The sequence below is a fragment of the Stegostoma tigrinum genome, chromosome 3 (genome assembly GCF_030684315.1).
Source record: "Stegostoma tigrinum isolate sSteTig4 chromosome 3, sSteTig4.hap1, whole genome shotgun sequence".
Taxonomy (NCBI): Eukaryota; Metazoa; Chordata; class Chondrichthyes; order Orectolobiformes; family Stegostomatidae; genus Stegostoma; species Stegostoma tigrinum.
Window position 1 is genome coordinate 93,315,832 of NC_081356.1, and position 21,319 is coordinate 93,337,150.

Genomic DNA, 21,319 nt, shown 5'->3' on the forward strand with positions numbered 1-21,319 from the left:
GCTCTTTCGCTCTCTCGCTCTCGCGCGCGCGCTCTATCGCTCTCTCGCTCTCGCTCTCTCGCTCTCGCGCTTTCTCGCTCTCGCGCGTGCGCTCTCTCTCTCGCTCTCTCTCTCGCGCGCGCTCTCTCGCTCTCTCGCGCGCGCTCTCGCTCTGTCGCGCGCGCTCTCTCGCTCTGTCGCACGCGCTCTCTCGCTCTGTCGCGCGCGCTCTCTCGCGCGCGCTCTCTCGCTCTCACGCTCTCTCTCTCTCTCGCGCCATGCGCTCTCTCGCTTTCTCGCACTCGCGCGCGCGCTCTCTCGCTCTCTCGCTCTCGCGCGCGCGCTCTCTCGCTCTCTCGCTCTCGCTCTCTCGCTCGCGCGCGCGCTCTCTCGCTCTCTCTCTCGCTCTCTCTCTCGCTCTCTCTCTCGCTCTCTCTCTCGCTCTCTCTCGCTCTCTCGCGCGCGTGCTCTCTCGCTCTCTCGCGCGCGTGCTCTCTCGCTCTCTCGCGCGCATGCTCTCTCGCTCTCTCGCGCGCGCTCTCTCGCTCTCGCGCGCACGCTCTCTCGCTCTCTCGCTCTCGGGCGCGCGCTCTCTCGCTCTCGGGCGCGCGCTCTCTCGCTCTCGGGCGCGCGCTCTCTCGCTCTCTCGCGCGCGCTCTCTCGCTCTCTCGCGCGCGCTCTCTCGCTCTCTCGCGCGCGCTCTCTCGCTCTCACGCTCTCTCTCTCGCTCTCGCGCCACGCGCTCTCTCGCTCTCTCGCACTCGCGCGCGCGCTCTCTCGCTCTCTCGCTCTCGCGCGCGCGCTCTCTCGCTCTCTCGCTCTCGCGCGCGCGCTCTCTCGCTCTCTCGCTCTCTCTCGCGCTCTCTCTCGCGCTCTCTCTCGCGCTCTCTCTCGCGCTCTCTCTCGCGCTCTCTCTCGCGCTCTCTCTCGCGCTCTCTCTCGCGCTCTCTCTCGCGCTCTCTCTCTCTCTCTCACACCCTCTCGCTCTCTCTCACACCCTCTCGCTCTCTCACACACACACACTCTCTCGCTCTCTCTCTCTCTCACATCCTCTCGCTCTCTCTCACACACACACTCTCGCTCTCTCTCTTTCTCTCACACCCTCTCGCGCTCTCTCTCTCTCTCTCTCTCTCTCTCACACCCTCTCGCTCTCTCACACACACACTCTCGCTCTCTCTCTCTCTCTCTCACACCCTCTCGCTCTCTCACACACACACTCTCGCTCTCTCTCTTTCTCTCACACCCTCTCGCTCTCTCTCTCTCTCTCACACCCTCTCGCGCTCTCTCTCTCTCTCTCTCTCACCCTCTCGCTCTCTCACACACACACACTCTCTCTCTCTCTCTCTCTCTCTCTCACCCTCTCGCTCTCTCACACACACACTCTCTCTCTCTCTGTCTCTCACACCCTCTCGCTCTCTCACACACACACTCTCTTTCTCTCATACTCTGTCTCTCTCACTCTGTCTCTCTCACACCCTCTCTCACACGCCCTCTCGCCCTGCCTCTCGCCCTCTCTCACAGGTGGGACTGTTTATAAGAGTCCTGATGCTCCAGGCCCTGAATTTCATCCTGAGGTTTTGGAAGATGCCTGTGTGTGAATTCTTTTAATATGGGGAAATTGTTGCACACCAGTTACTACAAGGTATTGGTGAGGTGGCGAATCTATGTGGAGAGATGGAGGTGTGTGGGGAGAACATCCAAGCCAGTTGAAGACCAGGCACTCATGTCTGGCCTTAGATTTCCCACCCTCCACCGCAGGCAAATGGTTTGGCACTGGGCAGTGTTTTGTGCTGAGTTAATGCAAGATCTGCGGTGATGAGAGTCAGAGGAACCTGAGAGGGCACGGAGGACAGCATGGGTGTTGCCCTTGTGCTTGTCATTTTCAGTCTCTGATTGTGAAATCACCGGACTTGAGTTTGGGAAGGGGTTGGCATTATAACAGAAAGGAGAACTCACAGTGACCGGTCTTGAATAATGTGAAGTAGCTCCAATGACTTAATCAAGGTATCTAACAATAAGATCTGTCTCAATGGCTGTGACATAATTTAACTATTAAATGTTTAGTTCCTTTTACTTTTGATCATACTTTGTTCTAAATTGTTTATCATCTTAATTTCATTTTTTTTTTCAATCCATGTAGCTCCTCTGCAAGTGTCAGCTGGAATGGACCGCAAGTTTTGAATTGATGATTTTCATTTTTACAATAAGTTGTGGAATGGCTATGACACTTTAGGACAGTTGATCTCACATGTTCCTTCCAGCTTGCTGCTCTAACGAGAAATGAATCCATCTCCACCATGCTCACTCTCTGGCAGTGTATTCCAGATTAGAACCAGTTGCAGTGTAAAGAGTTCCTGCTTCTGTTGCTGTTGGCTAATATGCCCAAGACTAAGTTGTTTAATCAGCAGTTTTTATCTATTATTTAGCCATTTCTGTCTAGACTTCTCAGTTTTGAACACTTGTTGCAAATCTCCTCTTTTTTCCTCAGGCGAATACCCTTTTTCTAATCTATCATATAACATAAATCTCATATCCCTGGAGCCATTCTCCTAAATTTTCCCTGTGCCAGCTCTAAAGGCTTCACGTTCTTCCTGCCTTTGTAGTGTGCAGTAGCTAGAGTCAACCTTGCTCTCTAAATATTCTAATTCTTCTCATGGCTTAAGATCAAGGTAGGTTGTTCAGCACTTGGAGTCTGCTCTCCCGATCAATGATATCATGGCAAATGTGATAATGCTCAACTCAACTTTTCTGCCTTCTTCCCATAACTTTTGATTCTTTTGCTGATTTAAAAGTCTGCCTGCTGCAATCTTTAATATACTGTATGACCCAGTGATTACAGCTGTCTGGTAAAGAATTCCAACTGATCACTCTCCCACGAGAGAGAGAGTTCCTCCTTATCTGTTTTAAATTGCCAACCCCTGACTCAGTGATTATGCCCTCTGGTCTTAGACTTTACTGCAAGGGAGAACAATCTCTTAGCATTTTGTGTTAAATGTTCTAACTATCTTGTATGTTTCAATAAGATGTCTCATTCTTCTAAACTCCAGTGAGTACAGACTCAACCTACTTAACCTCCTCATTCATGTCCAGCATCAACCCATAGGTCTTTCACTGGACTGCTGCCAATTGCAGTACATCTTTCCTTACAACTGGAAGGAGTGTGTACCTCCATTTGAAGATGCGACTTTATCTTCACAAGGTGCTAAGTCGTACCAATGCTGTATTGATTTGTATTTGTGACAGATTGAGATAAAAGGTAACTTCCCTTTGTTGGTTTCCTTGTCACCAGCCTCAGCACAGTCTGGTAATCCTTGTCCTTCAAAGGTTGGTCATTATTGTGGTTGGCTGGTTTGCCGAGCTGGTTCGTTGTTCTGCAGACGTTTCATTACCCTACTGGGTAACATTGTGGTGCAGCCTCCAATGAAGTGCTGTTGTGTTTTCCTGCCTGTCATTTAATGTCTGGTATCCATTGAGCTGGATTACCTCAGCGAGTTTTGAGAGCAAGAACTGTGACAAACACTACATTGGACAAACTGGCAGAAAGCTAGCCACCAGGATACATGAACATCAACTAGCCACAAAACGACATGACCCACTATCACTAGTATCCTTACATACAGATAAGGAAGGACACCACTTTGATTGGGACAACACATCCATCCTAGGACAAGCCAAACAGAGACACGCACGAGAATTCCTAGAAGCATGGCATTCCAACCGGAACTCCATCAACAAACACATTGATTTGGAGCCAATCTACCATCCTCTGAGAAAAAAACAGGAAATGACATCACTAACACAGGAAATGACATCACCAACCCAAGGAAACCTAACCAGATAAAAAGAACGCGAGACATAACACCAGCGCTTCGTCGGAGGCTCACTGATGATGTTACCTAGAATGGTGACGAAACGTCTGAAAACTAACCTTCCAGCTCAGCAAGCAAACTCACATCCTGGATTACCTCACTTCCGGTTTTCCTTCGCAAGGGAGTATATATGGAATCCAGCTGTGTGGTAATTGATGGCTTTCTTAGTGGAGAACCAGGCTTTTAGGAATTCCCGTGCTTGTCTCTGCTTTGTCTGCCCCAGGATCCTGCATGGGAATTCCTAGAAACAGGAAAACCGGAATCCAGGTTAACAGATACCAGAGTTTAAATAACGTGGGAAAACACAACAGCGCTTCATCGGAGGCTGCACTGATGATGTTACCCAGGAGGGTAATGAAACGTCTGTGGAACAACAAACCAGCTTGGCGAGCCAACCAACCACAACATCCATACCTGAGGTAGAAAGCTACTTGAAAACCCTAAAAGTTGGTCAGTAGGCAGTACTGCTGAGGCACTCTTGTCAATGGACATTGAAGTCGCAATCTTTTTCTTTTGAAATGTCTTCCATATCAACTTGGCTTCATTTTCTTTTTTGCCTTTGTCTCTTATCTAAAACTCATATTAAAGAAATTCTGCAGGTTTCCATGATCCTACAATCAATCAAGCTACGTTTCAGTCTGAGATCTGATTTGTGCTGTCCAATGGGATCATAACACTAAGAAATGAAGTGCTTGAATAAATACTTGCCCTGTGACCACACCATTTTGCACTTCATCCTCTTCTCTCAGCATTAATTATTTATTTCCATTTTACGAATGATATAATGCTGGATAATTCCGCCTGCTTTATTTTTAATTTTAGACTTCCTGTATTCAATCTTTTTATTGATTTTTGTTGAATTGTAACTTAAGAAACTTGGGTGAAAAAATTGAAGCTTTTTATTGTCTGGATGTTTTATTAGAATCCTATAAAGTGAATTTTTAAATAAATTATTTAGATTCTTTATAAATTTAATATCTAAATTTTGTATGTATACTGAAGTATTAACTGTGCTATAGGTTTCACTTGTACCTCCAGTAGGAATGTGGCTAAATTAGTGCAAGTATTATGGGATCCATGGCTGTTAACTTCAAAAGATTTTGTATAATGTGCTTAAGTAAAACTACATTTGCTGTTAATATGGCTTAAACATTTGGATTTGAGTAGCTATTTATCAAAAGACTAAGCAAACTTTAAATTTTTTCCCTCTTTCTTTCAGACCTGAGCTTGCCATAGATAAGTCCAAAAGGAAAAAGCGTCGAGAATTAACAGAAGAACAGAAGCAGGAGATTAAAGAAGCTTTTGACTTATTTGATACTGATAAAGATGAGGCGATAGATTATCATGAATTAAAGGTACACTTTGGTTTGAATGAATTTTGATAGTTGAGTACTGTGTATTAAGGAATGTTATTGTTAATACCTCAGTTGTTCGATTTGTAGATATATCTAAGTTATGCAGATTTTTCAGACAGTTGGTAATTATGTCATCTTTTGTAGAAAATATATACTGTACAGTTACTGAAAATTTTACAGCAGGAGAATACATCTCATTATTAATTCATGCAGTAATGTTACCAAATGCCACCAGAAAGCTGAATCGCCTGCTATATTAACAATTCCCATGTAATCTGGAAAGCCATGACCAATTTCCTTTACAAAATAAAGGAATTTACTGTAGTTTTGTTTAAAAGCTCAAGGAATTGATTTGTCAATTCCTAAGTTGTCATCGTTACGCTGCTATCTACTTGATTTTTTAAAATTGGATCAGGCATTATTAAATTTGTAGGTTGACATAATGATTCAAAAATGGTTACTTGGTAATTTTTTGAGCTGACAGACTTCAAATCCTTTTATTAGGTGGAGTGAAGCATCATGATTCAACATCTGATGTTGCATGTCTTCACTAAAATTTTGTTTTTCTTTCTAAACTTTAAAGTCAAATACTGTTACTTTGTCTTTTGCAACCCACCCACTGCTATTTTTTTTGTTTGAAAAAAATCTTGTAAAAATTAGTAATTAAGGTAATAGCCTCTTGAGAAAGTTGGGTTTCATTTGAAAAGCTAGTTAAACTCCAATTGTAATGTAATTCAGATGAATATTATTACCTAATTTGTAATGGAATTGCTAATTAAAATATAACTAACTACATTTTTATATCAATTTATTTCTTGCTTCAAGAATGTTTTTTTCAGTAGAAAGATCCTACCCCTTTGCAAGGGTATTGGAAGGTGGATCTTGTGGACTCAAACAATTCTGGACTCTGAAAATATTCCTTGCAATTTCTGATAAAATTAAAACAATGCTTTTTCCATTCAGTATCTGCTCTCAATCCAATTTACAATTTCTCTCTCTTTGCTGTTCAAAACAAGAAATTAATCACAGTCAGTTGGGAATATGATTTCTAAATCTTTTACGATACCAGATACTGGAGTAGAATTAGGTAATTTAGCCCATTGAGTCAGCTATGCTGTTCAATCATGGCTAATGAACTGATTTTAAAACAAGACAACATTTTAAAATTTTAGCTGAATAAGGCAATGGCATTGTTTTTAAAGCTGTAATCTAGGTAAAACAAAGTACTTTGAAAAATTTAAATTGAGCAGCTGCTTTCCACCGGTGCACAAACTTTATTCAAAATAAATCCATACTAAATCTTTACATATAATTAAAAGATTTACTAGTTCAGGATAGACAATCTTAAATTGAAATGGACACAAGCTTTCTCTTGTGCAGAATAAAAATATTGATCCAAAAGTTTCAAGATTTATTGAGATGATGCTTTCAGCTTGTAAGTCCGAAGATCATTCACATTGTTCAGTTAGTTCAGAGGAAATAAATGAAACTAGTCATCCTTCAAAATACTGTCTATATATGCATGATAAAAACATATTAAATTGAAGTAGCATGTATGGTGTGGGAATAGCATTTGTGGTGTAATGCTAGAAGGATTGTAATTAGAGTGCAGGGGATTATTAGCTTTTTAGCTCTTTAGGACAGTGGGTCATGCATATCACAGGCACTCTGCATAAAGCAGATTTTACTTGGTTGGGAAACATCCCCATATTGGATGATCGCAGAACATTATTTAAAAGGATCATGCTGCAAACACTTGTCAGTCTGTTACTCAGAATAACTTTACCTGTCTGCTTTCATCTCTTTTCCTGACCCTTTTTTTTCAAAAGAAACTCCAATGTTCACATGCCATGAGATCTGCTGTAGTGATATGCTACGCTCCTCTGTCTTGTGCCATCCGTATGTATCAGCCCATTGTTTTGTCAATTCTATTGCATTATTGTCCTGTTCCACTTTCTTTCATCCTTTGTGTTTTTAATGTAACATTTCATTGTAAATTTTCAGTGAATGTTATTGATTTGACATTTTGCAAATGGTTCCAGAACGTTTGAGCGTAATTTCCTGCACACGCACTCTTGGATGGTATTCCTTTTCTTTTGTCAGTTTTTGCAGCTGTTCTATGTTTGGATGCCCTCTTTGGTTTCTGCTTTTTATTGGGGGTAATACAAATACACTATTGCTTCTTTTACGAAAATCTCCATATTTTGGTGCCTGAAATGAGCACTGTACTAGTACAATTCTTTTAAATCAGTCATTAGGAATTTAAAAACTCTTTTTAAAACGTGACCCATCTCTGTGCCGATCATAAATCTGACCAAATCATGGCCTTGTCCTGCTCACTGAATGGAACAAATTGACATGTGAAAATGAGGATGATGTGATCCATGTCAGAGTGGAATTGGTGAATTCTCTATTAGCCAGAGATAGCAAGAATTGCAGATGATGGAGTCAGAGATAAGTGTAGAGCTGAAGGAACACAGCAAGCCCGGAGAGGAGCTGGAAAGTTGATGTTTCGGGTCAAATAGGGAGGGGGTAGGGAGCTCAGAAATAAATAGAGAGCAGAGGTGTGGATGGTGATAGATGAGTGCAGGTAGGGAGTGGTGAGGATTGGTCAGTGAGCTGGGAGGGGTGGATCGATGGGAGAGAAAATGGACAGGTTGTGGAGGTCCACGCTGTATTATCTCATCTTCCTCTGTTAGCAATACACTTCCTGTCAGAGATTATCTTACTTGAAAACTACACTTGCCACAGGTCCCAATTATAGTTTATGGCTGTAACATTTGACTCATATGGAATATGTCTGTGTGTAACTTGGGAATTAGGTTTTAAGGTTCTATGTTTTTCAAAATCAATCTGTTCAGACTTGTTATATCTTACATATCAAGTGGAATGTCTGGCCCAAAAGTAGGGATTCTACTACTGAGCCACAAGACTCTTGAGTTTTAGGTTTTTAGCAATGTTAATTAGGTCACTGTTGAGTAATCACTTGGTGACTGTACAAGCACTAAGTGTATGCTTTATTAATTGGTGTCACCCTATCTTTGCAAAATATCTATGAAGTTGGTAAAATAAGATGGACAAGCTTTCATACAAGGGATGATCTCACAAATGGTTAACATAAAATGAATGTGGAGACAATAGGAAGTAATATCACTAAGATGATCATCAATCCTTCTTAAGAGTACTCTGGAACTGAGCATATATTGAGCTAACTTGCGATTGATAATGCACTGGGCCAATGCATGTCCAGGATGCCTTTGATTATGCATAGGGAGCAGTGGACAATTAGAGTTAGTAAACTCTGGGTTTTTGTGGTTCAGGAAACAAAGTTTGAAGACAAAACTTCAAACAACCTAAGTTTCTCAATCTGGCATCCTGAAGTAGATGGAATGTAATGTCAATACTTGTAAGAATTTCTTTTATGAATAAGTTGTAATAACTTTTTATTTAATTCTGTGAAACTTTATGAAAACATCTCTACCTGGAATGGGTCTCGTAACTAACAAAAACTAGTGCATTTTAAGGTTCGTTCTCAAATTCGGCCTATACTTGCAATAGACTCTTTTTGTGATTCACTTCAATCATAAGACTACTTAACTCTTTGCTTAGGGTCCATCTTTAGGTTTACTTGAGACAAGTTTGGTTTCTAACAACTTTATCAATCTGTTTCAAAATCCCTTTAACATCACTGAAGTCTTGATTCTGTTGGATATGTCTTTAGTTGAAATAATAATTTCTCTGGTAAGATTACATGGTGCTGGATTTCTGTCCTTTTTTCTCTCCACACTTTCAATTTTAACAATTCTAATGGACTTGGTGTAACATCACTAGAGTCAGTGGTATACCGTATTGCAAAGGCCAGTGGCAGGCTGGAAGATCAAGAAATTTTTAAACATCAACAAAAGGGTACTAGTAAAGTTTTTAAAGAAGCAAAGGTAAATTTTAAAAGAAAACTAGCACAAAACATAAAAATGGATAGCAAAGGCTTCTGTAGGACTGTACAAGAGTAGCTCAAGTGAACACTGGTTATTTTGGAGGATGACACTGAAGCGTTACTAGTGGGGAACATTTAAGTAGGGCAGGACACTAAATCAATATTTTACCACCTTTTTCAGTGGAGGACACAAGTACAATCTCAATAATGCAGTGTAAGGTAGAGGTTATAGAAAAAGAGGAACTTAAAACAATTATCACCACTAAGGAAAAAGTACTGAGCAAGCTATTGGGAGTGAAGACAGTTAAGTCCCTGGAGCCTAATGGTCTATGTATTGGGATCATAAAGGAAGCAGCAGCAGAAAGAGTTCATTGATTAGTTATAATATTCCAAAATTTCCCTGGATGCTAGAGATTCCAATGGATTGTAAACTACTAAAATAGCAATCTTATTCAAAGTGCAAGGAGACAGAGAGTAAGAAGTGGTAGATTTGGTTAATTTAACACCTATCATTGGGGAATTGTTAGAATCTATTATTAAGAAAATAATGGATATGTGAGATGTCAGAACACAATCGATCAGAAGAAACATGATTTTATGAAGGGTAAGTCACATTGACTAATTTGTTAAAGTTCTTCAAAGATATGACTAGCAAATGAATAATGGGGATCCTGTGGATGGTAGTACTTCTGGACTTCCAGACGGCATTTGATAATGTGCTACACAAAAGATTAATACACAAATGAAGATCACATTGGTTGGGGTAATTTATTCTCTTGGATAGAGAATGGGTTAACCAATAGAAGCATAGAGATGGGATAAATGGGCCTTTTATTGGTTGGCAAAATGTAACTAGTAGAGCGTCACATGTTTACTCTTTGGGTACCAACAATTGGTGGCCTGGGTGATTGCATCAGAGGCTGAACTTTCCGTACACCTTCATTATGATAGGGCTTTAAGATCTGGACATTTTTCTTTCCTTTTGGCTCTGTTTCTTTTATTTCCGCTGTTGTCTTTTTTTAAACGTCTGATTTTTGTAACAGCAAAAAAATGGAGACTTTATACACTTTTCCCCCTACTTCTGTATACCTGAGTACATGTGGCAATAAAATCTAACTACAAAACTATATTAATGACTTGGATGCAGGGATAGAAAGTACAAAGCCAGTTTTGCAGATGACACTGAAATAGATTGGAAAAGTAAATTGCAATGTAGAAATAAAACATTTACAAGTGTGTGTATAGATAGGTTAGGTGACGTGTGTTTGCCAGATGAAGTTGTAACATGATTAAATGTGAATTTATCCACTTGGGTCAGAGGAATAGAAAGACAACTTGTTATCTAAATGGAGAGAAAATTCAGTGCAGAGGGATCTGGTGTCCTCGTATATGAATTACAAATACATATTATGCAGGTACTGCAGTTAATAAAGAAGTCAAGTTAAATTTTGGCATTTTATTGCTAAAGGAATATAGTAGAAAAGCAAGGAATTGTTGCTGCAGCTGAACAAAGTAGACATATAGCAGATATTAAGGCTGTGATGAGATCTGCCATTAATGGATAACTTCAGTGTGACTACCACAGTTACATCAGCAATTAAACAATCATTTAAAATTAACATCATGGCTAAACAGGTCACATCCATTTCTCTTGATGAGTTCTTAAATAATGTATCTTCTGGGAGAGTTTTCCTTCACATATATGGTCAGCTCAGTCACTGGTGATATCTCTTAAGAATATTAATTTGTTTGCCTAATTTAAAAGACAAATATGGAAACTTCACCCTTGAACCAAAATTCCTAGAGCTGTTCGCTTTCATCTTCTCCAATAGTGGATGCAATTTAAAACTCAGATAGCAACTACTGCGGATGTTGGAGTCAGAGATAACACAGGGTGGAGCTGGAGGAACACAGCAGGCTAGGCAGCATTAGAGGAGCAGGAAAGTTGACGTTTTGGGTTGGGACCCTAAGATCTGAAGAAGGGCCCTGACTCAAAACGTCAACTTTCCTGCTCCTCTGCTGCCTGGCCTGCAGTGTTCCTCCAGCTCCACACTGTTATCTCTGCAATTTAAAGCTGTTGGTTTTGATAAGCTTCCTCTGCTGGTACAGCATTTTCTGAAATTGCTGTGAATTACCATAAATACTAGTTTTGGCTTTTGATTTCCAACATTTGGTCTTCATGTCTTTTAACTTGACAAATAATGTCTTGATCTCCTTTATTCATATTTGACTTTCGAATGCCTTTTAACTGAGGAATGTCTTTTTTTGCCCCTGCTTTCTTCCTCAGTATTCATTATCAGGTCCCTTCTCTCAAGCATCTCTGTGGGTTTGCAAACTGTATTCTGCTACTACTTGTATGTTTGTGACAATTCAGAAATCACCCATTATTGCAGCTGCTCTTCTCTTAAAAATTTTGTTTTTGCATTATAGGATCTTTCCTTTGTAAAATGATACTGTTCTAAAATGATCCATTCCATATCAAATCACTTCTTTTGCAAGTTTCACAGAAGTCTGATTTATGGTTCTTTTCGATTTCCTGACTTTGCCTGTAATCTTCTGAAACTAACTCATAGTTGTAAATGCATGTGTTCTTCGCTATTGTAATCCGATTTTGTATCTAAAAGTGGTGCATATAATTTTAATGCCTTCCCCATGCACAATATTAAAACTAAATTACCTTGTAACTGTTGTAATTTTGTAGCAATTTGTGTTACTGATAAAATACACCTATTCTCATTCCTTAAAGAATCCAAATAAGAATTGAGTTTATTTTTTCCCCCTGTTGTTCTCTGGTTGGAATAATATTCTTTGTGAATCTCATTTCCACACATTTTAATCTTTCCAGAGTTCAGGATTTTACATTTTAAAATCTGTTTTCATGTTATCTTGATGTATATAATTCTGTGAAGGTTTTGCATTTCCTCCAATTTGTACTTGTTTCATTTTGCAACTGAATCCTAGTTAATTCAAAGTACTTACTATCTAGATTGCTCTTTCAAGTGTTGAACCAACTTTTCAAGAATTTTTAGTTCCCAGCTATTTTCAACTTACAGGTAATCATAGATTCCCTGTTGTAAAGCATTTGCATGTGGCTGTTCCAGTTTGAGAGACACTTCAGCAACAGAAATAGGCAAGTTAAGATTTACTAATGATGACCGCGAAACCACTGATGATTTGCTACGAAAAACCATCTAGTTCCCTAATATATTTCAGGAAAGGAAATCTCCCACCTTTACCTGGCCCAGCCTCCAGATGATTTAGAGCAATATGGTTGACTCTTAATTACCCTCAGCTGAGACTTTGCAGTGATTGATGTGACGAGGTGCTTGCGAGGCCGTTTCAAAGAAATGCAACTGGATGGATCATCTGGCTTTGACCTAGGCACTAAAATCAACCACGGCAAAAACAACTTAGCAAGGACTTTGCAAATATCTGGGGGCCAGTGGGAGACATAACTCGCAGACTAGTTGAGAAACAGTCTGACATTGTCATATCCACAGAATCACACCTTACAGTGACCCAGATACCACCATCATCACCCACAAGTTCATCCTGTCCCAACAACAAGACAGACGTGGCAGACATGCCTGGATCATCTACTTGACACCTCTGAGCTGAAGAACATTGCAAATGCTTCAGCTTTGTTTTTTTATGCTAATGTACTGGGTTAACATCATTTGAGGAGGGGGATATTTATGGAACAGCATCCTCTGATGAATTGTTGAATTGTTCATTGCCATTGACAAGGTGTGGCAGGACTGCCAAACTCAAATGTGATCCATTGATTGAGAATTGATTAGCCTTGTCATGTTTCCTGCTTATGCTGTTTGGCATGCAAGTAGTCCTGCTTGCTAGCCACCAAGTTGATACCTTATTTTAGATTTACTTGGTGCTGTTCCTGGCATGACCTACTGTTCTCTTGAATGAAGGTTGATCCTCTGATTTGATTTCATGGGCAGATGCATTTACAGCAGACAGATGTAAGGAGATCAAATTGGTATTTTCCCTCATTTTGGTTCCCATATTCCCTGTTACAGACTCAGTCAACACTTGTGTCTTTTAGAACTTGATGAGCTTAGTTAATAAGGTTGCTATTGAGCCACTCGGTGATAGACATTGTATTCTGGGCAGGGGACTTCATTCTACTTCCTTGCTATTCTCAATGCTTCCTCCAAGTGCTGGTCAACATGGGGAGTCCTGAATCATCACTGTAGCTGGTGTTATGTGGAAATCAACAAGTGGTTTTCTTTCTAATTTGATCTGATGCCATGTGGCTTCACAGTTCAGAGTCTGTTGGGGATTGCTAGGGTAACTCCCTCCCAATTCTTTACTAATGTGTTGCCACCTCTGCATCTGTTCTGCTGGTGGGATAGGATGTACATTGTGATGTTGCCTAGGATATAGGCATACTTATGAAACCAACTTTACAGACAATTTTGTGCTGTTACTTGACTAGCAAATGTTTCTAAGGAGGACTTTGCATCTGTGGGCTAGTACCAAAATTGGGAGAGGTATTTCCCAAAGAATTCGAAGCTGTATGCCTAGTATATGGTTGGTACTGATTCCACCTCTTTGCTGGGTTTAACTGTCATAAGCCATTGCTCTGATGAGGACACCTATTAAATCAGTCATTTAGGCTTCCATAAATCCTTAACAGATATGTTCAGTCAAAAAAACTATCGCTGACTCCAAAGATGATTGATCTACCTTTATTTGAACCTAGATGGCAAGACTATGCGTCTTCATTGTCTGTTTCCCAATCTGCATTGTTAGTGGTTATGCCAAGCATGTTGCAAGAAATCTGAGCATGACAATGGAACACTAATGGTTCAGTTTAAACAAATGAATAGCTTGACTCAAGTTTCAGGCTTCACTTACCGATTTATTGAAAGAAATCGGGTGCTAGAATTCAATACAGAGGAACTGATTCATGCTAGTCACAATGACTTTTTTTCTATATACATAGAAGCATAATCATTCTGCTTTGTGTAATCTCTGATCTGGAATTATGGACTAAAATTGTCAAAGTATGTTGATTGGACTTTGATCAAGCTATATTTCTTGTCAAAGGTCTTAACTACCTCAAGTAATCACTTAGATGTAATGTGTAAATTGAGTGTTTTGTCACTTTTGAACAAAGTCTCCAATCTTTAGATCTGCAGATTGTGGCACATTTTCATTACAGTACATTTTCTACGTGAAGGTAATGTGATTTGTTTAGCTTCAGAGTACCTGATGCAATTTTGGGCTGTTCTTGCACTTTGCTCATGGAATGAAGAATACATTAGCTACATTAGGTTGGAGAGGTGGTGTGCATCTTTTAAAAACATTTTTCAATCATACAATCTGTTAGAAAATGAGGAAAAGTTTTAACGATGGTCAGAAAGATTACATTTAGTTTTGACAGTATATTGTCGATGTTTTAGAATTACCAATAATATTTTTAACTCTGTGTTAGGTTGCAATGAGAGCCCTGGGATTTGATGTGAAGAAGGCTGATGTGCTGAAGATCCTGAGAGATTATGATCGGAATGGCACAGGCAAAATTTCTTTTGAGGACTTCAATGAAGTTGGTAATATTGTTCTTCAGATATTTTGCATATTGGTAATGTTTTCAGTCCTGATCTGAAAGTTCACAGTGAAACTCTTAGGAATATAAAATAATGGAATTTTCATGTAGAGTCGTAAGAGATGTACAGCACAGAAATAGACCCTTCTGTCCAATTTGTCCTTGCTGACCAGATACCGCAAAATAATCTATTCCCATTTGCCAGCATTTTGGCCCATATGTCTCTCCAAACCTTTCCTATATTTATATCCGACCAGATACGTTTTGAATATTGTCATTGTACCAGCCTCTGGACCCGAAATGTTAACTCTGAATTTTTCTTCAGAGATGCCGCCAGACCTGCTGAGCTTTTCCAGCAAGTTCTGTTATTGTTCCTGATTTACAGCATCCGCAGTCCTTTCAAATTCTTTGTTGAAATAGGTCTCAGAGACCATAGTGATAAACTTTTAAATCTTGCCAGCCCAGATTTAAAATATTAAATTGCGCAGCACTTTTTAAATGCATTTTGTCAAATTTAGTCTTTTAATTTTGTATTAAATATACTATTTGTGATTTGTTTCTTTTTCTGATTAGTGACTGACTGGATTTTGGATAGAGATCCACGGGAAGAGATGCTGAAAGCATTCAAACTATTCGATGATGACGACTCTGGAAAAATCAATCTTCGAAATTTACGTCGTGTTGCAAGGGAGCTTGGTGAAAACATGAGTGATGAAGAGCTGCGTGCAATGATTGATGAATTTGATAAGGATGGAGATGGAGAAAGTAGGTGAATTATTATTAGTGTACAGTGACTTCCTAAATATTTTCACCAGTACAGAGAATTTTAATCTAAAAGGCAGGAGTAAACAATTGGGCCCTTTTTAATCCCACTGAGAGAATTCTCATCAAAGTTAAGAAGCTGTTGGTGTTTTTTATTTTAAGTTTCTAGATTCCACCACAAAAGTTAGTGTCTTTCTCTCGCACCTTGTCATGACCTCTCCGGATCTTCTGTCTCAATCAAGGTGCCCCTTGCTCTTCTGAGCTCCAGCAGCTATAGAGCTACCCTCTTGTGACCTGTTTATTCCAGGGATTAGTCTATTGGAGTACTGCCCTTGATTCCTATTGAGTTCAGTCTTGTTTAATCTTTGTGGCATACTAGCTCAGATGTTGCTTGATGTCAAGAGCAGCCATACTCTAATCACTTTTGGAATTCAGCTGTTTTATGTGTTTTGAGAAATGCTATAATGAAGTTGGCTCAGAAGCCAAGTAGCCCTTGTAGAACACAAATTAAGTGTCAATGAACAGATGTGACTGTGTATGTATCACCTGATGGTACTATCAATGACAGCTTCCATCATTTAGCTGATGATCAAAACTACAAGGGCGTGTAATGACAAATTTGGATTTGTCTCTCATCTTGTGGACTGAACATACCCTGGAAAGTTTTCCACATTGTTGGATAGATGCCACTGTTGTAGCTCAACCAGGGACATGGCTAATTCTGGAGTGCAAATTGTTAGATAATAAAATGTGAGGCTGGATGAACACAGCAGGCCAAGCAGCATCTCAGGAGCACAAAAGCTGACGTTTCGGGCCTAGACCCTTCATCAGAGAGGGGGATGGGGAGAGGGAGCTGGAATAAATAGGGAGAGAGGGGAAGGCGGACCGAAGATGGAGAGTAAAGAAGATAGGTGGAGAGAGTATAGGTGGGGAGGTAGGGAGGGGATAGGTCAGTCCAGGGAAGACGGACAGGTCAAGGAGGTGGGATGAGGTTAGTAGGTAGCTGGGGGTGCGGCTTGGTGTGGGAGGAAGGGATGGGTGAGAGGAAGAACCGGTTAGGGAGGCAGAGACAGGTTGGACTGGTTTTGGGATGCAGTGGGTGGGGGAGAAGAGCTGGGCTGGTTGTGTGGTGCAGTGGGGGGAGGGGACGAGCTAGGCTGGTTTAGGGATGCAGTGGGGGAAGGGGAGATTTTGAAACTGGTGAAGTCCACATTGATACCATATGGCTGCAGGGTTCCCAGGCGGAATATGAGTTGCTGTTCCTGTTGCTGTATCTGCATGTTAACTTTGATTTCCAAACAATGATACACTTTATTTTTTAGATGAGGGAGAAATCTGCTTTTCTGTTTTCCCACCAATAAGGCCACAAGCTATTGTAGCAGAATTAGATTATTTGGCTTATCAGGTCTGCACTGCCATTTGATCATGGCTGATGTTTGTTTCTCAAACCCATTCTCCTGCTTTCTTCCCGTAACCCTTTATTCCCTGACTAATTAAGAACCTATCTTCCTTTGTCTTAAATACACTGAATGACAACCTCCACGACCCTCTGTGGCAATCAGTTCCACAAATTAACCATCCACTGGCTGAATAAATTCCTCCTCATTTCAGTTCTAAAGGGCTTTCCCTTCACCCTGAAGCTGTGCCCTCAGGTCCTAGTCTCTCCCACCAGAATAAACGTCATCTCCATGTGTAATCTATCAGGCCTCTCAGTATTCTGTAAGTTCTAATGAGACACTTCCCCACCCCAGTCAATCTAAATTCCATTGAGTCCAAACCAAGAGTCCTCAACTGCTCCTCAGTTATGATTAAACCCTTCATCTCAGGGATCATTCTGGTAAACCTATTCTGGACCCCCTCCAATGCCAGCACATCTTTCCTTGGGCCCAAAATTGCTAACGATATTCCTAGTGCCATCTGACCTGAGTGTTATACAGCCTTAGCAGTGCATCCTTGCTCTTGTATTCTTGCTAATGTTGCATTTCCCTTCCTAACTGCCAAATGAACCTGCATGTTAATCTTAAAAGAACCCTAAACTGGGATTCCCAAGCCCCTTCGTGCATCAGATTTCCAAAGCCTTTCCTCGTTGTAAAAACAGTCTATACCTCTTATTATCTAAGTGCAGACTCCCACATTTTCCCATTATTGTATTCCATCTGCCACATGCCCATTCCCACTCTGAGCCTGACCAAGTCCTTCTGTGCTCCCCACCTTCTCAACGCTATCTGCCCGTCCGACTACCTTTGTTGCCAATTTTGCAGATGACACAATTGTCCTCAGTTTGAACATCTGCAATCTGGATGCAAAATGTGAATAGTTATGGTCTCAACACTGACTGCTGTTGAACTCCACTAGTCACTAGCAGCCATCCTTCAAAAAGTACCTTTTATCCCTATGCTCTGACTTGTGACAGTCACCCAATCCTCTATGCTTGTCAGCACTTTGCCTTCTAAAACTATAGCCACTTATCTAATTAAGCAGCCTCCTGTGTGACACCTTGTCAGAGGCCTTCTTGAAGTTATTAGTGTAGATTATAAATAGCTCGTACCTTACTCCATTGGGTTGAAGCCTGCCAACCTGAAAATGACCGCTTTATTTCAATTCTGCATTCTGTCTGTTTACAGAATCCAAACTGATGTCAGTGTACTATCCCATATAGAACAGTTGCTTTCCAAGATGTCATTATGAATGTTTTTTTGAAAATCCACCAACATTCCAACTGCTGATTGTTCCTTTACTGTCTTACCAGTTGCAATGTCACAGACAAATTAATGGATTTGTTAAAATACAATTTCTCTTTCATTTATTCCCTGCAATCTCTAAAAATTTACATTGTGATTTTATTTTATTGCCCTGATTATTGTATAATTTCTTAATGGATTCCTGTGTTTTTTACTGATTTTTTCTTTGCTAGCTAGGCTATAGCATCCTGTTTAAATTCCACCCTTGCTTGAATAACAGGTATATTTCTCCCACCTTAATCCATCGAGAATGTTCTAGAATCACGGAAATTGTGGATGATCAAAACCAATACATCTTTGATTTTTTTTTGTAGTCACTTTTTTTTTAAACTGGTGGCTTCTAAATCATCAGGTATACAGAATTTTCAGATTTAGCCTGAGAAAGTTATTGGTTTTAGTAATTAAAGTAAAATTTTTCATTCTAACCAAACCAACCTGATTTGTGCCTTGATTATTGAAAGTTGCTGCTTAGTAATAGTTTTTCTAAGCAGCAATTCACAGCATGACCAGTGATGTCATTAAAATTTGATTGGCCTTGCCTTATTAAGGCCAATTTCTAATTTAAGGACTGCATGATTAATCCCTAATAGACTGTTAAGTCAATGTCCATCACTCTTATGTCACCTCCCACTATCTCCTGACACGTTCCCCCTGACTAATTACTTATTGGACTAGGCTTCTCATAACTTACTTTTTTTGCTTGGTTTGACTCCTTGCTAAAATAAGAGGATACTTTATGATATCTTTTCAGTAATTTGTTTAGGATAGGGAGATGTATGCAATCAGGCAGTCACAGTTTATGCTTGAACTCATTGTCTCAGAGTCACATAACAAAGAAATAGGCCTTTTCTGGGGAGCACCATAACCCCAGAAAATGTTATGTTTATTTTAGTAAAATTCCATTTCCTTACTCATGTTCTAGCCCTATGTTGTCTCTGTCCTGGGAGTGTTTGATGGAAACGGTGTTGAGTGATCTATACTTTCAGGTTGAGTAGAACCAGGCCCTTTGGCCCACCGTATCTATGTCAACCAATAAACCCCAAACTATCCTAATCCCACTTACCTGCACTTGGTCCATAGCTTACTATGTAGCAGCATTTTAAGTGCTCTTCTGGACGCTGCTTATATGTTTGAGAGTACTTGCTACTACCACTCCCTCAGACAGTACCCTCTGGGTGAGAGAAATTTTCCTCAGATCCCAATTATGCTGCTTATTCCTTGTCTTTAAACCTCTGCCCTTTGGTCTTAGACATGCCTGCCGGAGGGAAAAGATTCTCGCAGTCTATCCTGTCAATGCCTGTCATAATTTTGTATGTCTCAATGAGATCCCCCCGCTCAACCTCCTCTGCTTCATGGAAAGAAAACCAAGCTGATCCACTCTCTCTTCATAACTGAGAGTCTCCATCCCAACACCCTGGTGAATCTCCTCTGCACTGTCTCTGCAGTCCCTCACCACTCCATCTGCAAGTACTAACACTTTCAGGGGTCTAGGGACTTCTACACCCAGGTCTCTTTGTTCCTCAGTATTCCCTAGGCAACTACATTTGTTGTGGATATTCTTCCCTTACTAGTCATCCTAAAATGTATCACTTCACATTCATTGGTATCAAATTCCATCTGCCATTGTTGTTACCAGTTTACCAGCTGATCAATATCTGACTAGCCTGAGACCATCCTCCACACGATCAACAATACTGCAAATTTTTGTGCTGTCTGCAAACTTACTAATTATACCTTCAACATTCACATCCAAGCTGTTCATGCACAACAAGCAGCATGATTCTCAGCACATCCCTTCGATGCATTGTTGATCACAGGCTTCCAATCACAAGATTAATCCTTCACAGATTACTGAAGCAATTCATCAGGTCTGGCAGCATGTGTGGCGAGACAACAGTTAAAGCTTTGAGTCCTCTGATCTTCAGGGTTAGATTAAAAATAATTTATTCCCTAGATCAATGTTCAATCCACTCTCCTTGTGAGGCAAATCAACCACTAGCAGAGGTATTGGAGAAGTTTAAGGTTGTGATGGATTTGAAGACGTCATATTTGCTTTCATGCTAGCTATTGTTCATTCTTAATTCAGCAAGGAAAAATGCACCACATGGTTGTAAGATTGGAGTTATATATTGGCCAGATTGCAACTGTGTTCATCAGAATAGTTTAGTTGTGTTTCCACTGACGTACCTGGAGGCTGAAGGTCCAATTGCTCGATGGATCGAGAAATATTGTCTGTTTTTATTTGCCTCCTCTCCCAATTCCTGTTTCACTGGGGGCCTCTAAACAATGATAAATTTAGATCTGTAGGATTACTTTGAAGGGAGTAAAAGCAAGGCTGTCCATTAGAATGAAGCCTCCAATTGCTCTTGTTTTAGAAATCCAGTGATTTGGGATATCAATTGAAGAACTTGTTCTGATTTCACTCCTGGTTTTGGCTTTTTGCAAGGAATTGAAGTGATTGTCCTGTATTTGGCATACATGAGATAAAATCCTAATGAGCAGTTCTGCTGTAGATGATTTCTTCTCATGCTAATCTGTAAAATTGTCTTGAGTGTATCCCTGAACCCCACGTTTTTTTTTGCAAATTTGGTCTGCTCAGTCTCTGAAAATTGAAGTCCTTTACGATTATTCTGTGCACCAAAACATTTAGCAAGTGAGCAAATGAAACATTGGACATCTGTGGGTCTTGCATCATTTTGTTTATCTTTTTGTTTGAGTGTAGAACTTGCTTTTTTCTGATCTTTTTCATAGTTGTGGGAAATATTTTGTCCAATGAAGACATGATTGTCATTTATGGTGGAATGTTTGACTAGTGTTTCAACTATTGACCCTAAGGCCATTGCAGCTTCTTCAGTTGCATGCCGAACCACGATTAATGATTGTATTTCAGAAAGCTTACCAAGGTAATACCAATGAAATTACAGTATGTGAGAGGGTTTCTTGAATGCCTTGTACAGTTGTTAGATCAACTGATTATCGATGCTTACTAATACTTCCATCCACTTTTTATATATTCATTTTTTATATTCTTTCAAATTATATTTTAGTTTAATTAATATTTTAGATACAAATAGCCATTTGTAAGGATTTCATATTCTGATTTATTTGGC

At 40.2% G+C, this 21,319-nt stretch overlaps 1 protein-coding gene across 1 annotated transcript in view; it reads left to right on the forward strand.

Moving 5' to 3' along the window:
* Positions 1-21,319, forward strand: part of cetn3 (centrin 3) — a 75,653-nt gene that overhangs the window by 51,552 nt on the left and 2,782 nt on the right. Inside the window, exons 2-4 of the mRNA XM_048526080.2 lie at positions 5,068-5,203; positions 14,596-14,710; positions 15,280-15,471. Coding sequence (XP_048382037.1) covers positions 5,068-5,203; positions 14,596-14,710; positions 15,280-15,471 — 443 coding nt within the window. The remainder of the gene's footprint in view (positions 1-5,067; positions 5,204-14,595; positions 14,711-15,279; positions 15,472-21,319) is intronic.